Here is a 17,416-nt window from a genome sequence, read left to right on the forward strand (position 1 = left end):
CAAGGCTCTGTACCCAAACATGACATATAATCAGATCAATGAAAACAAACGCTTTCTTTAGCTTTCGACGTTCCTAGCGGGCCTTTTAAATTTAAAATTTACTGAATACGGGAGATTTGTTGCTATAACATCAGTTTGAAGGTCGCAAAATAATACTTTTTTCTGCAAAAAAAATCGATTATAAATATAAACAAGAATGTCGAACGACACATATGCCCCCCTTTCTAGCCATTGACTCACATAGTTGGTAATTTTGTTTCAGAAACTTGTCATAAAGGGTACAAGGAAGTGTTCAATTATGGAAAAAAGAAAAATAATAAAGACTTTGTGATAAATAGTTTTCAAGATAATGAGATATTTAAGGCCATTGTGACCTAGAACTTTTAACTAGTGATATCAATAGGGGTCATCTAATAGGTATTACCAATCACTACTACAAATATGAAGACTTTGTGATAAATAGTTTTCAAGATCATAAAACCAAATGACATTCAAGACCCTGTGACCTACTCACTCCCCACTTTCTTGTGATAAAAAATCTTCAAGATTTTTTCGAAGGGGGCATAAAAGTTTTATAGTATATGTAACATACTTGTTCATTTTACATATTTTAAATGAATATGTTTTGTAAAACATGTATGCCCCTTTTTGGCATCTTAATTAGTCATATGACTGTGACCTAGTGACCAAAACATCAATAGGGATTATCTACTGGTCATGACTAGTCACTAGGTAATTGTAAATGTAAAGGTTGTGTCCACAAATTTTAGGACAAAGTTATTACAAATCTTACCAAATAATGTGTATGCATAAATTTTATGAATCATGTAGGCCAATTTGACATTGACCTTTGACAAAACACCAATAGGGGTCATCTACTGGTCATGAGCAATCATCATGCAAGTTTGAATTTCTTAGGCCAAAAAGCGTTCTTCAGTTATTGATCGGTAACCATTTTTACTTACAAAGTCAATGTGAACCTTGACCTTTGACCCCAAAAATCAATAGGGGTCATCTTCTGTTCATGACCAATCATCATACCAAGTTTGAAGTTCCTAGGCCAAACGTTCTTTATTTATTGATTGGAAACAATTTTTTACCTATTAGTTATTGATTGGAAACAATTTTTACCTAAATGTACAAGGTCAATGTGTCCTTGACCCTTTTACCCCAAAATCAATTGGGGTCATCTTCTGGTCATGACCAATCATCATACCAAGTTTGAAGTTCCTAGACCTATGGGTACTTTAGTTATTGACTTGAAACCTTTACATACAAGGTCAATATGACCTTGACCTTTGACCCCTTACCCTTAAAATCATTTGTGGTCATCTTCTGGTCAAGACCAATCAATGGCAATCATCATACCAAGTTTTAAGTTCCAAAGCCTAAGCGTTCTTTAGTTATTGATCGGAAGCCATTTTTACCTACAAGATCAATGTGACCTTGACCCCAAAATCAAAAGTGGTCATCTACTGGTCATGACCAAGTCTGACCCAAAACCCAATTGGGATCATCTACTGGTCATGAGCAATCATCATGCCAAATTTGAAGTTCCTAGGCTAAAGCGTTCTTAAGTTAATGATCGGAAACATTTTTTTTCTTACCTACAAGGTCAATGTGACATTGACCCCAAAATCAATTTGGGGTCATCTTCTGGTCAAGATCAATCATCAAACCAAGTTTGAAGTTCCTGGGCCTAAACGTTCATTAGTTATCGATCGGAAACCATTTATACCTACAAGGTCAAAGTGACCTTGACCTTTGACCCCAAAATCAATAGCGGTCATCTACTGGTCATGACCAATCATCATACCAAGTTTGAAGTTCCAAGGCCTAAGAGTTCTTTAGTTATTGATCAGAAACCATTTGGTCTATGGACCGACAAATGCAAAGCAATGTACCCCCACTTCTTTGGAAAAGAGTTTGAAATCATCACCAATATGTTGTCAATATAGCCTCTAGATAGTCACAAAATGCCAGTACATGGCCTCCTTTTTCAAAATTTCTCGGGGTATCATGCCCCCGAACCCCTCTTGTTAAGGAGTACATATTATAATAGCTCAGTTAATGCCCCTGAAAGCTGTCACCTACACCATTGAAGCAAGGACTAACCAGCAACTAATCTGTACTTAAACATGAACAACAAACCAAGCCAACAATAACAAACTCATAACTAATGGTTTCAATGATTTTTATTACATGTATGTCCATCTTTGGTATTTAATATACAACGATAACACCTCTGTCACTCAATAGAGTACCTTATAATGAAAATAATAAAAATAGTACCCTATTTAATTAACTATACCCTACCATGATAACCTAACAAAAAATGTCATAAAGTTACTAAATTTAAAAGTCTTAACATACATTACATGTTCTTATATTGAAATATGTTTTGCTATGTGCTCAACATATTTATGTTTATTGTTATAACAAAGAATATGCTAATACTCTTTTATTTAACCTTAAGCCTTTTTATCTGCAACCAAATGTACCCACTTGACCAGTGCAGACCAAGATCTGCCGGAACATCCGTAACATCTGATCAGTACCATCTGATCATGTGGTCTTCACTGCTAACATTGTCTTGTGAACACAGAGCTTTGATATACTAGTAGATTCTTAACAGGTGAGTAATCTTTGTTACACATGTCATTAAGTAAAACCTGATTCTAAAATGTATCTTTCTGTCCCAGGTAATACTAACAAATGAACTTTTGAGTAATGAAGAATAAATAACAGTTGTACTTATATAAAATGTTGCATCAAATCCTGTAAAACTTTTTATTACATAGGCGTATCTCTCAAATACTGTGCTTTCTTAAACCCTTGTCATACTGGCAGCAAAAAAACCCAAAAACATTTGCCGCCAGTATAGAGCCAGGCGAGTCTGAACATCATCTGTGCAGTCTGACCAGGCTCTATACTGCTGGCTGAACATTTTCAAATTTTCATCTTGACATTCCTAAAATGGATAATGGACACTTCCTAAAATAGAAGCTGGACAAGTCCATTTAAGATATTTAGTAAGGTTAGGATTAACATTGTACAATATCAGAACTTAAATTTATGATTGTTAAAAGCAACATTATACATGTATCTCATATACATCTAGATAATTTGGTGGTAAAATGCAATCATGGCTTTGTCATTCTATATAATACAACACAACGCCTGCATATAGAAAATAACGTGATTGTGGTAAAACAAATAACAAGTTACAAACTGAATGCAAGTTGTTACAAAGATAACTTGCCTTAGATGATTTGAAAAAGGAGCATTCTATTATTAGAAATTCACTTTCAGACACAAGTATTAACTGTATTATGGTAAAACGAACACTACCAAAATGTCTATATAATCATAGAAAGAAAATCAGATCGCTGTACATTAAAATAAAGTTCATAATTAGATTACTTCATATTTTAAATTTTTCTTTTCACACAACATAACTTTTGAAATTAATCTAGTTTTCTGCTTTAAATATCAAACATCATTCTCTTCTGAAAGTTAGATATTTCAATATCAAAATGGAACATCCCTTGTTTTAGTTAGGTATTTCAATATTAAAATGGAACATCCCTTCTTTAAGTTAGGTATTTCAATATTAAAATGGAACATCTCTAGTGAAAGTAAGGTATTTCATTAACAAAATGGAACATCCCTTGTTTAAGTTAGGTATTTCAATATTAAAATGGAACATCTCTAGTGAAAGTAAGGTATTTCAGTATCTAAAATGGAACATCCCTTGTTTAAGTTAGGTATTTCAATATAAAAATGGAACATCTCTAGGCATTTCAGTATTGAAATGGAACATCCCTAGTTTAAGTCAGGTATTTCAATATGAAAATGGAACATCTCTCGTGAAACCAAGGTATTTCAATAATAAAATGGAACATCTCTCGTGAAAGTAAGGTATTTCAGTAATAAAATGAATCATCCCTTGTGAAAGTTAGGTATTTCAATATACATATCATCATGACCCAATCATTGACAAGGTTAACAAGTGTCTTTGATTATCTCCCCCCAATTCTTTAATACAACCTGTCTTGGACTGTCTGAAACATTGCTTTACTTGTCTGTGTGATGTTAATAAAGTAAATTCTGGATTTTTGTTCCCACTTATCAGTACTACAGGCTTTGGGACAACTTCAGAAATACTGACAATTTATTTTGCCGACCCTGGTTGACTTTTTAGGAAGACAATAGTCATATTAAAAGCACAGAGGTTGTGAAAAGGACACATGCAATGTGTGATAATTAAAACCTGATCAAAATCTGTAAGCTGTAGAAAATAAGGGAAAAAACCCACGTAAATCATACCACAACTATATTATATTTTACAACATGAAGTAAGTTCTTTAAAAGAAGAAAATTATGTTTATTTATGACAAATTTTTTTTAGTAAATAAAGTTACACAAATGATTGTTATTTCAGGCAAAAATCACACATCAGACGTGTTTACACGTTTCTATTTACACAATGAAAATGACAACATATACATAAATAATCCCAGTAGGCATAGTGAGGTAGAACTTGTACACAATACACACACATAATTATGTAACATAGCTGTACATAAAATCAATATCTTCTATTTTTTTTAGATTTAAGAAAATTTTACATTACATGTATCTACATTCTTTTTGTCAATCTTAAATTTGTAAATATTACACCATCAATTCAATAAAGACAAAAATATTTAGCAGACAATACAAAAAAAAAAAACTACTGTAATAAAACCTTTTTTTTACCAATCGTTTTACATATGTTTATCCTTCAAATGTATAAAGTTATATATCTGCTGCAACTAGAACTCCGCGAGTCGGATGTGTCACCTTGTGAACAGTATAGCTGTCACATAGGCATTTTCTTCTTAAATATAGGTTATTTATAAACACCACTAAAGGGCAATAACTCAAAAAATAAGAAGTGCAGAGTACCTGTTTTTGTGCACTGCACTTTTCTCAATGAGATCTATTCAAGTCTATAGCTTTCATAGTTTAGGTTAAATGGCCTGGATAAAAATAAAGTAATAAAATCAACAAAGAGCAATAACTCAAAAATCATTGGGTACCGGTTCTTGTGCACTGCACTTCTTCTTAATGAGATCTATCATCCTATGAAGTTTCAAGTCCATAGCTTTTATAGTATAGGAGAATTGGCCTGGACAAAATTAAAGTATGAAATTTGACAAAGGGCAATAACTCAAAAATTAAAAAGTGCAGAGTACCGGCTCTTGTGCACTGCACTTCGGGTAATTGAAAGAAGCATGCATACCAAGTTTGGAGTCAATCATACTTATAGTGACTGAGTTATGCTCCGGACAAGCCTTAGGGGACGGCGATGCAGCCAACGCCGCCACCAAAAAAGTAACCCCCTATATGTCGCCTTTTCAAGGTGACACAAAAATTATTGTTTGAATTTAAATGAGTGTAAATAACAGAGACATCTTAAGTTCCAACTCTTTCTAGAACTGACTCACTTATAACTCACTTATGATCATAAACACATGATTCAACAGAATAAGAAACTTTAAAAACAAATAAGATCATACAATTTATGCATCTTCCATTTCACGATAAAAATTTGTTCATTAAACAGATGGCGACATGCAATAATAAAACAAGCAATTATCATAGTATTGCAAGCAATCCATAAGTCCCCTACCGGTTAGAACCCCATCAACATTCTGAAGGGCCATTGGCCATTCACTAATGTTTCCATTTTTCTCTATTTTAAGTAAATTTGTTGGAAAAGTTCTTTAAAAGTGATCACAGGAAACAGTTTTTATGAACAGACAGACAGACGGACTGAAGGACACTCTAAAGTTAATACAGTTGACTCTCAATAAGTCAAACTCGCTTTACTCAAAATTCCGCGTTAGTCGAAGAATTTCTTAAGTCCCGTCAAATTTCCTTCTTTATCTTTGTATTTTAACTCCGCTTAGGTCAAATTTTGACTTACCGAGACTCCTGTTTAGTCGAAAAGAAAATTTGGACCCGTCAATTAAAGTCCAACATATTTTCATCTCAATTAGTCGAAGTGTGAAATCAGCCGACTGATCAAAGGTCGGAGACATCAAGGTGAGATGTTGTCACTCGTGATTAACACGTTTCATAGAAATTTTTAATTTACGGTCATCATGTATTATTAACACGTCGTGTAAATGGCTTTAATCCGTTTCAGCACTTAATTGGTTTTAACAGTTAGATAACTAAATTAAAATTTGATTACATTTCTTTAAGAAAGTTGACTCGTGCCAGTCTGACGGGTGTTAGTCAAATAACAGCCTAGGTATTGATGTGTGTTATCAACGTAAATGACATTTGTATAATTAATGTTCCGTCATTTTGCATACATTAATTTGTACTTCCGTTTCACGATAGTTGCTACTTTCGTTTTCGTCCGATGATCAATTAAATCAAATATAATTGTGTGTTTATGTTTCACAATTAATATACATGTATTAAATTTTGAATGATATATTTTTGTTTATTTATAATTCGTAGTTGTAAGTGATTTACCGTCATTTCAATGGTTAAATATTGCAGCATTGTCGCTAACAACAATAACAAACCTACTTCTTTGCACATTTTATCAGGCACATGTATATACATGTACTAATGTCAGCGTAATGGCGGCAGTTCCACGTTACTCGAATTCCGTTTCTCTCGAAGTAAAATGCCCAGTCCCTTGGATTTCGAGTTACCGAGAGTCGACTGTATTTGAAACATCCCTGTTACCAAAATATAACATTTTTAAAAGCAAAATTCTTAGAGGAGATATCTCTTGAATTAAAGATGCAATTTCATAAACATTTTCAGCATTTTTTGACTAATCACAAATATTGTGATATTTGCCATGTTTTAAGCCTATTTGTTGCCAAAGCAAGAGATATTTTTTCAAAATAGGAAGAACAGATAAAACTTGCATAATCTCAAGACTGCTATCTACCCATATGTCAAGTTTCATAAAAATATTTCCAGTACTTTTTGCGTTATCACTGGATCCAGTTTATGTGTAAAATTTGCCATATTTTCAGTCTATGTGTTGCCATAGCAACAAGAATTTTCAACATAGGAAGAAAAGAAAAAGACGTGCATAATCTTATGACTGCCATCTACCCATATGTCGAGTTTCATAAAAATATTTCCAGTACTTTTTGCGTTATCACTGCATCCAGTTTATGTGTAAAATTTGCCATATTTTCAGCCTATTTGTTGCCATAGCAACCAGAATTTTCAACATAGGCAGAAAAGGAAAAGACGTGCATAATCTTATGACTGCCATCTACCCATATGTCGAGTTTCATAAAAATATTTCCAGTACTTTTTGCGTTATCACTGGATCCAGTTTATGTGTAAAAATTGCCGTATTTTCAGCCTATTTGTTGCCATAGCAACCAGAATTTTCAAAATAGGAAGAAAAGAAAAAGACGTGCATAATCTTATGACTGCCATCTACCCATATGTCGAGTTTTATAAAAATATTTCCAGTACTTTTTGCGTTATCACTGGATCCAGTTTATATGTAAAATTTGCCATATTTCAGCCTATTTGTTGCCATAGCAACCAGAATTTTTAACATAGGAAGAAAATAAAAAGACGTGCATAATCTCCATACTGCCATCTATCCATATACCAAGTTTCATAAAAATATTTTCAGTACTTTTCAAGTTATCGCGGGATCCAGTTTTGTGGACGGACAGACTGACGGACAGACAGACAGACGGACGGACGTCCGGCCGAAATGGAATATAGGGCCATTTCTTTTGTTATTTTCTATTGTTTAATAGAGGGCCAATAACCCCTTACTCTTTTGTTACGGAATGAACGCTATTGTTCTCTTTTGTTCTGTTTACAGTTAGATGGCCCTCTATCCCTTTTTGGTAGTGCGGACGGACAGACGGACGGAGGGTAAACCTAAAGTCCCCTCCGGTAAACCAGTAGGGGACTAATAATCGATAAAGCAAACAAGGAGAGAAAAAAAATTGCTGACAGATGTAAACAAAAACAATCAATCCCACAGTATCACAAATAACAGTCTTGGCAAGTTATTTCAATAATAAAAAATGTACATGTTAATGATAATTTACATCTCCTTAACAAGAAAAAAAATGTAACATTAAATATTACAAAACAATCAAATGCGAACAGTATATATCAATGTGGCACAGGAATTGCGTAATAATCAGAGTAGACACCAATTTTCAAAAATAAAGTAACATTATTATAAATTTAATTGCTAAAAATTTTCTTCTTGATGAATCTTTCTAGATAAACATACCCTAAAATCACTCAATTTTAATAATGAATTTTTCCTGCCTTTAATTATTCAACATGTTAGTTTTGTCATAGGTGTAGTTTTGTCCCAGTATGAATCAATCTGTCCATTATGATTAATAGAAATTTTAACAAAGTAATGACAATTTAAGCTTAATTCAAAAATGATCTAAAAACTACTTTATCATCCTTTATATCCAATGCATATGTATAAAATTGTCATAATTTGATGCAGAGATGTAAGTATTCCAGAAACAATTAATAGACTAAGCAAAACTTACGTTTTAAAAAAACAATATCTACCCTCAACGTTTACAACCAAGTTCCTTTATGAAAAGAAATATCAGCCCTTATAGTGTAATACACAGATTTTCTTTACAACTACTAATTCAAAAGAAAACTTCAATTATAAAACTTCATTCAGGATCAAATTCTACAAAATTCGTATCAATCTGACCTATCAATTTATAACTATTGCAATAAACTTAGATTTCTGTTTCATGGGCAAAACAATTTAGCACCAAACTTTCAACATCATGCCTCGTAGTAATGATGATAGTGATGATGATGATGGTGTTCATGTACATGGTGATGCTCGTGTCTTTGAACTATGACCTTTTCACCGTCAAAGTCCAACGTGTGCTCCCTTTCGATCCATTCCGCAACTTGTTGCATAGCCATGTCATGGTCCTTTTCCCGATGCCGGTGTCGCCGATGGTAATGCGGGGATACTGTTTCCGGTATGTGCGGTGGTAGACTAACCGGCCGAAATTTCGATTGCTTCTGACTTGACAATAATAAATGAGGATTTCCTTTCATAGCTCGTATGTTACTAACACTCGAGTCCTGAGGATCAAATGACCTTGACCTTAAATGGTCTGGTTTGGTAGAAACCGATTGTTCAGTGCCTGCCTGACATTGTTCTGATTGAATTTTCACACTATCACACTTTTTGTCTGCCATTTCATGTGACCTTGAACGAAAATGTCTCGGAGCACAAAAACGCCCCCCAAATAATGCTGAACTGGATTTAACTGGCTGATATTTTGAGGTATTCACACGTGAGTTGTTTAATTCTGAATTTTTTCCTGAAGCTAATGCTGAAGTTGGCGTGTCCTGAAATTTAGAAGTGTTATTTTCGACACCTGCTAAATCAAGATAATAGTTTCTGCGGTCCTGACTTTCCTTTGGGGTGTCGTCTGCTACCATGTTATTTTGAGTTGCAGCAGCAGCAGCAGAAGCTAGAGACTTTACTTGCCTCTGTTTAATGTTATTATCTTTAGCTGAATTAGTTGTGCGCGAGGGTTTCAGGCGTCTTTTCTGGTGTTTATGTTCCTGTACACACCCATGGCAATCACTGTGATGCCGTCTGCAATAGACAAAAACTTTAAATTTCACTGAAAATCAAAAAAATATTTCATCATTTAATATATTTTAATCATTACTTTAAAACTCAAACAAATGTAACTGTTGTTTGAGAAATTTAATGTTACTTTACATTTCAGGAAACCTGTCCATCTTGGTGTCAATGGTATATATTAGGTTTATTGATTAGGATCAGTTTAAAGCTAGGTATATGTAAACATAAGTACATAATCTACACTTAGAACCTGACATACACCATTTATAAGCATTAGAAGAACATCAAATAAGACCCTGAATTCTGAACTTAGAATATAATACTTTGAACAAAGCAAATATTTTGAAGAAAATAATGATTAACTTTAATTTCTAACTAATTATTTGTTTTAGCTCAATTGTGTTGAAAGCTTGTAGCTTTTCTAAACTACACCCAAGTCTACTTCCACTGGTGTCATATGAGGAATCATATCTGTGTCAGCAGTAGGACTCAAACTGACGATTCCTAGGTTGACAGGCCAACACTTTAACCCCCTAGCCTAAGCTCCTCTATTTGATAAAACCTTACCAAAGCATAAGGCAGTAATGATAGGTCTTAGCTGTTAACGAAGAGCATGGCAAGTGGAAACATATATTGAGAGTCAATTTCAGTATCTTTTAAAAATTATAATTGAGAATTTCAAGATTGCCACCAGAATACATTTGTTACTAATAATTAGACTTGGGGAAAAAATAACCAATTTATTACCGAAGAGGTTTAATATGATTGCGCTCCATGTTCTCCTTCACCAGACTTGCCAGTTCTTTATGACGTTGTGTCGTCAGTCTTGACTTTGCTGTACTCTGTGACAACGCTTGTGCGTCGTTATTATTACACTTTGCTGGCATACTCTGACTTCCGACACCTACAAGGTTGTTCAACCGTGAAATGTCCTTAACCTTTGACCTCGGAGAGTCTTTTTGTTTAATATTGTCTTTATGCTTAGAATTGTCTTTTTTCTTTGGAGTATTTTTCGAATCCTTTTCCTCAGTGTCTTTTTCAGTGCCTGCAACTGCGTTACAAGCAATTTCACCAGGAACGAGTTCCTGTGACGATTCCTGACCGACACTCAGGCGGAGTTTTAATGTCTTTGTGCCATTATTTGGAATCTTTATTGAAGATCCGATGGCATCATATAATGCCTTCAATAGTCCAACAAGATCCTGTAAAAAAAAGGTTGATTTTTAACTAATCTCAAACTTAGAAAAATAATCTTTAACAATTTTATTTTATTTTCATTTTTTTTTATTTTTCCAAAAAATAATCAAAATTTTCATTATCAATCAATCAAATAAGGAAAATGAAATAAATTTATTCAAAATTAAGAAGGGTTTAAATAAATGTAGTCAGCTGTCAGTCTGTGACCAGAAATTCTCCTACATTTTGATACATGTATATAAAATATAAATCAAATCAATGTCTTTCAGAATATAATGCACCACAACAAATCCTCTACTATGGTCAAACAAATGAAAATGTTTTTGTTAGATTTTATGTCGCAACCAAAGGTCATATGGCAATTTTCCAGCTTTACTGGTAGAGTAAGACTTTAGGTGCCGCTTTACACATTATTTCAGGTATGAGGAGGCACCCAAGAAGACCCATAAAATTTCTGTAAGCTAGCTGGATAGTTTCCTCACATGAAACAAATTCTGAAGTCCCTAAAGGGTTTGAACCAAAATAAGTGAGGGGTTTAGTGATTTGTAGCCAGCAATCTTACCCCACCTCAGCTATTGAGGACCCCCAACAAATGAATTAACGGAAAATAGACAGCCTCGTAATATAGTATATCCTAACAATGATTTGTCCAATCTTTTTTCTCCAGGTACGTGTTTTGAAAATGGGAAGAAGTCTGACGATGTTGGTGGCATACTACAATTCTCTGAGAGTGTCTGCATACGAACAAATAAATTTCACTTGTTTAAAAATATATCCTTACTAAAGGTATGAAGCTGATATAAACAAATTCTAGTATCAGACCGGAATAAGTGAAATGAAATAATACACACTGTTTCACTAGCAGACAAATTACGTACTTTGTATGACAAAGTGTTTATTTTATAACCGGTTAATACTTGGTACAATTCAGGCAGAAAAAAGACTCCTAAAACACCCAGCCTTTTAAATCTAGAAAAATTAAAAGTTCATGCAGTGCTTGGTTTTTTTTTGTTTATTTTATCACTTAACGTGAAATTTCGTAATAACAGTTAAATACTGATTAACAGATTCGTAATTTTTTTATCCATTCATCAAAGTAGGTCCTTTACATACAATTGTACAAAAACAACAAAATTAATCAGTTTGCTTCTTGTTTTTGCAGCAATCAATTAAGATTGTGTTATCTCGGAGAAGTACGTAAACAAACTTTATAGAGATATGCGTCATGCCAACAAGAAAAACCCAAAGCTTTACTAGCTATAAATCTGAAAAAAGAAACGCCATAAAATTAATATTATCATTAATTTCTTATTTTTCTGGCTTTTTTGATATCTTTATACACATTCTTATTAATATATCTTAATGGAAATCAGTTGTACTTTTAGAGCCAGCAATATTCCCCCCCCCCCCCCCCCCCCCCCCCCCCCCCCCCCCCCCCCCCCCCCCCCCCCCAACACACACACTTCTCCATTTGTAATACCTTTAGGTAGTTATTACCACTCAACATTGAACAGTTTTATACCACACACTGTTTAATTTTTTTATTTTTTTGGTTGAGTTTTACTTTCTTAGAACTGACATTCACTACATTTGAGGTCAACAGTAAACAGTTATACATCACTTCTTATCTAAAACGTATGATTTGTTTTGATTTTCTGGATTAGGTTTCAGAGGTCAAATGGTGACATATTTTAAGTTTTAACAGGGTGGCGAAAGGTTTCATTACGCCTCCATGCATTGCATTATTTCTGGCACAAGGAGGCACTATAGTAGAACCATCCACTTTCGTAAATTAGCTGAAAAGCTTCCAACCAATGGATTTGAGCCTACAGAGGTAAGTAATTTGAAATTTGGGAAAGCCATTAACTTAAAGAATTTCAGGTGACCCCTCCATTCCCTAAAACAGTAAAAATTAATAATTTTTTTTATATTTTTTTTTCAATTGATGATTATTATTACCTCTTTTGTTATTTTACCATGCCCATCAAAATCATACAGAGTAAAGGACCACTCTTGTTTAGAATTCTCTCCTCCTCCAAAGTGCACACCACATTCAAATTCCTGAAAATATACAACATAATACAGGTCAGGTATACTGGTTCTTTATTTTTCAAATTCAAGGGACTTAACAATGTCTAGCATCATTTTATACATTATAACAGATTCTCCCCCTTACATATGAAAATGGGTGACTTTTATCAAGTCGTCAAAATTTTTGCTATTAACTTAAATCTGATCTACAACCTTTATAACATAATGTCCTCCTGTTACATTTCAAAGCATTTTTTTACCATTCTCCTTGCACATATGATGTGTGATATTTTCTGTTTGAGAAACCAACATTATTTCAAGGCTATTCATACAACTTCTGTAAAAATTCTCTACTTAACTATTTGCTATTACCAAACAAAATTTAATAGTCCTACAAAAAAATGTTGGCCTATAATAATATAATACAAGATGAAAATGCAAGTTATCTACTTATAAATCTGACAAGAAGGTTACATCATACAAGGGAGATAATATCCTATAATATTCTTATACACTGAAGTATTCCACAAGCTATAAGAGGACCTTTTCATCGTAAGGGTTTTACAACTGATACTATGACAGAAAAATGATCAAAACAAGGGAGATAATCATAACCAGGAGACGCCAAAATCTGCTGAACTGATGAAAGCTGCCAACCCGCTCACATATCACAGTATCAATTAACATTCTAACATTCTTCTTCATTCATTTTTCTCATCCTCTCAGTGATTAATGTAAAGTTTTCAAAGATTAATCTCAAGTTTTTGCCCCCTTTTTTTCTCTGCACAAATTGGTTTCTGTACAAAACACGATTTAAATATAATTGTTCAAGGAACTAAAGACAAAATATTGTACTTCTGAAACCAGTACAGGTGTAACAAAATATGACAATTTATATTCCCCCCCCTTAAAGCTGAAACCCATTTCAATAAAACAGCTGGTTTTTTACTTTATTTCCTTTATTTCCACTTTAACAATATTTTTTTTTTTTCAATTAAGAAATTTATTAATATATTTTTTTTTAAAATTTGCTTTCATGTGGTTTAGTTAGTTGTAACTGACAACATTTAAAATTTATTCACTTCCTTAAGAACACTGACTCATGCCAATAAAAAAAATCCCCCCCCAACCCCAACGGTAGCCTTCTTTAAAGTGGGACATTAACCAAATAGTCTAAATACCTTTGGCCTTGACTGGAATATCTTTAAAGCAATGGTAAAATATTTTACTGGAGATTTTGCCACCAAAATATGCCAACTTTACAGTACATCAAACAACGATTTATATAAATGAACCAGCCAAGTTTCTCTTTGATGATCAAGCCTAACCGCTTATCAGCATTCTGTGGATTGTGACTAAAATATGAATATCTATAGGTGTACTAGGTAAAGATCACTTGAAAATCTGTCAGTCAATTTATTCCACCTACTTTTTTCTTCACATATTTTAGTTACTCACAGAAATATCTGAATTTTTTCCTTTGATTATCAGTTTTTTACAGCTTCCATCAAAGAGAAAATAACTTTTGAACTTTTTTTTAAAATCTATAGATGAAGAAAAAAAAACCTAAAAAAAAAGAACTAGATTAGATTTTAAACATTTTAATACAAATATCTTTAGCCCTAAATGTCTGCAAAACCTTTCAGAAAATAATTTCTCAAAATTATTTTATTAAGTCATTTACATTCAAAAGAAATTAAAAATTGGAAAAAAAACTCTTTTCTTCGATAATGCAGTATCTATATTGAAATGGAGCGTAAGATATAAAATAATGCAGTAGATTACAAAGATTTTAACTTATCATTTAAAACAAAATAGAACAGATAAACCACACAAAAAACAACCATAAAAACTTATGAAATGATTCATACATTTTCAGTTATATCACAGTAAAATTTGTTTTTACCTTTTCTTTATAATAGTCAACAATAATAGTTATCATAGAACATTAGAAGTCTTTTTTTCCCTTGATAAAACAAATCTCCAAACATACAGGCCTTCAGATAAATTGATATTTTAAATCACAAAAACAAAATGTACATAAAAAAATTCTTATTTACAATAATTGATATGTTAAAGTATGTTTAAACCCAATTTTAAAACCCTTAAAATGATTCATCACAATACACTCTGGTATCACATCATGCCCATTCAGATTCCTAGACTCACATAAGCTTTTATGATACAATAAATGAAGAGATTTCAATATCAAGAATCATCAATATTATAAAAGCGATCAAAAGTTTTCAGACTATTGGTATAGTCAAACTTTATAGAAAAACTCTGGATTTATATATTTCTATAGTGATGAACCAGCCATATAGCTGGAAGCACTTTCTATAAGGGTGTACAAGGCCTATAAATGTTGGCAGTTACAATAGATATTAATCAGTTCCAAGATGTCAACCAGCCCTTTAACTTGTGGCAGTTTCTACAGATTTTTACCAGCCCTATTGCTTGTGGCAGTGGTAGTTTCTATAGGGATGCACCAGGCCTATAGCTGGTGCTAGTTTCTATAGGGATAAACCATCCCTATAACTGGTGGCAGATTCCATAATAAGGCATGAACCAGCCCTGTAACTGGTGGCAGTTTTTATAGACATGAACCAGCCCTATAACTGGTGGCAGTTTTTATAGACATGAACCAGCCCTATAACTGGTGGCAGTTTTTATAGACATGAAACAGCCCTATAACTGGTGGCAGTTTCTATAGAGGAATAACCAGCCCTAAAACTCAGGTGGTAGTTTCTGTACGGAACAACCAGCCCTTTAACATGTGAAAGTTTCTGTAGGGAACTACCAGCCCTATAACTGGTGGTAGTTTCTGAAGCTTTATCAATATATGGGTGGTGAAGGCAAGACATTAAAATAAACTAGCATTTCAGTGAATCTTAGGTTCAATTTAATACAAGTTTTATTGGTACATTTTTTGTTTTTCAGGAATACATTTCTAACCTCTAACTTAAGATAACAGGAGGGAAATATAGTGAATGTTTTACTCTTTCATCTTATCAAAGCATACATTCAATATCTTCTCATATTATTTTAGTTTGTTTGCTATTTCAACCTCAAGAAAAAATATGTGCTTCCAGTTTTCCTTCTCCAAAAACACATAGGTTTTCTCTTTTTCTTTATTCACAAATTAAAGGAATAGGAATGGATGGATTGATGTCTGTCTAATATAAATATTCATCATTTAAAAAGAGGAACCATGACAGTTTTCCTATTGACATCAACCCTATGAGAGAGAAATTCGGGTTTTAAGACACTATTTTTTACTTGAGAAATAAGTTTATGGGCGCCGCCATTTTGGCGTTCTGTCATTCTCGCGAGACAGACGAGACTGAGATTGTGGCGTGTTATACCCACTTCCGGTATAGGTGTACACGCTGGTACAACTGAAATATATCTTAATGAAGAACTTATTAATTTTATTGCGTACATTATATATTATTTATGAAAACATCATATGGAACTGAATTGCTTTAATTAATTAATTGAAGACGCCGCGACATTAATTATCATTTGTCCGATATTCAAGCTTGCTGATGATCCCACCACATGATTTAAGCAATGACTGCTTAATTTTCAAAGATAAACAATAAATTCAATTTTGGTACTATGAAAAACTTCTTCAAATTGACGATATATCCTTTTATTTTGTACTTAATTTTCGCTAGACAAGCTGTCCAAATAGGGGACATCACCGGTCATGTATCTTTTTTAAAGTTAAATATCAACTAAATCCAATATGCTGAGGACGCGATTTTCCGCCATTGACACTAAAAATGAGAATGGCGCAGGAAAATCGGCAGCCAGACTAATATCGTATGAAAACAAAACTGTCCGTTAGGTTATTTAGGCACCCAGTCAAAACTGGTACCAACAGCAACAGGTTGCCCATTCCCCTACAATTACGCATATTCTCGGGTTTATCCAGTTCCCTAAAGCTTTTTTCCACGTTATCTACTTACCAAATTCCTTTCCCCAACAGATACGCATTTCTACTACCGTAAATTTAATCCAATAAAACAAAAAATCATAAATCTACATAATATTGAAAATGATTATTGATAACTGAAAAAAATGTGTTGCTATTTTATGATGTGCTGTAATTTACTGACAGGTGTGGAACCTAATTCCCCCTAAGGTCATTCAGTTCACTGATGAAGCGTAAAAAAAATAGATGTCTATTTCGTCATTGGAATATTTGACAAGGGTGATTAACCAATCAGGGCAACATTGTGCATGATCAAAAGGTCTGTCGGCACAGAGGCATACAAGGAGCAATAAAAATCGTCAGTACACAGTGTGACAGGAACATTTGGTGCAAATTAGGAACAATTAAAATGGACAATGCGCAGTATTAGACATAAGTAGTAAGAACCAGCAATTGTGTGAATAAATTATTCAAATTAGATTTTTGAGCAGCCAATAAAAATGATTTGCCTGCAGTGAATATTAGGCTACGATAACGATGCCCAGCATCATACGTTGACATGTAGACATGTTAACAATTTACTTTTCAAAAGAGTT

At 33.3% G+C, this 17,416-nt stretch overlaps 1 protein-coding gene across 2 annotated transcripts in view; it reads right to left on the minus strand.

Moving 5' to 3' along the window:
• Positions 1–8,588: 8,588 nt before the first annotated feature.
• The window catches only part of LOC132739752 (protein naked cuticle homolog 2-like), a 70,031-nt gene continuing 61,203 nt past the window's right edge, over positions 8,589–17,416 (minus strand). For both annotated transcript variants that reach the window (XM_060727538.1, XM_060727539.1), the window contains 3 exons: positions 12,809–12,910; positions 10,400–10,854; positions 8,589–9,661 (listed from right to left, as the gene is read on the minus strand). In XM_060727538.1, coding sequence (XP_060583521.1) covers positions 8,827–9,661; positions 10,400–10,854; positions 12,809–12,910 — 1,392 coding nt within the window. In that variant the 3' untranslated portion in view covers positions 8,589–8,826. The remainder of the gene's footprint in view (positions 9,662–10,399; positions 10,855–12,808; positions 12,911–17,416) is intronic.

The sequence above is a fragment of the Ruditapes philippinarum genome, unplaced genomic scaffold, assembly GCF_026571515.1.
Source record: "Ruditapes philippinarum isolate M1 unplaced genomic scaffold, ASM2657151v2 ctg2395_1_1_1_1, whole genome shotgun sequence".
In the NCBI taxonomy this organism is placed as follows: Eukaryota; Metazoa; Mollusca; class Bivalvia; order Venerida; family Veneridae; genus Ruditapes; species Ruditapes philippinarum.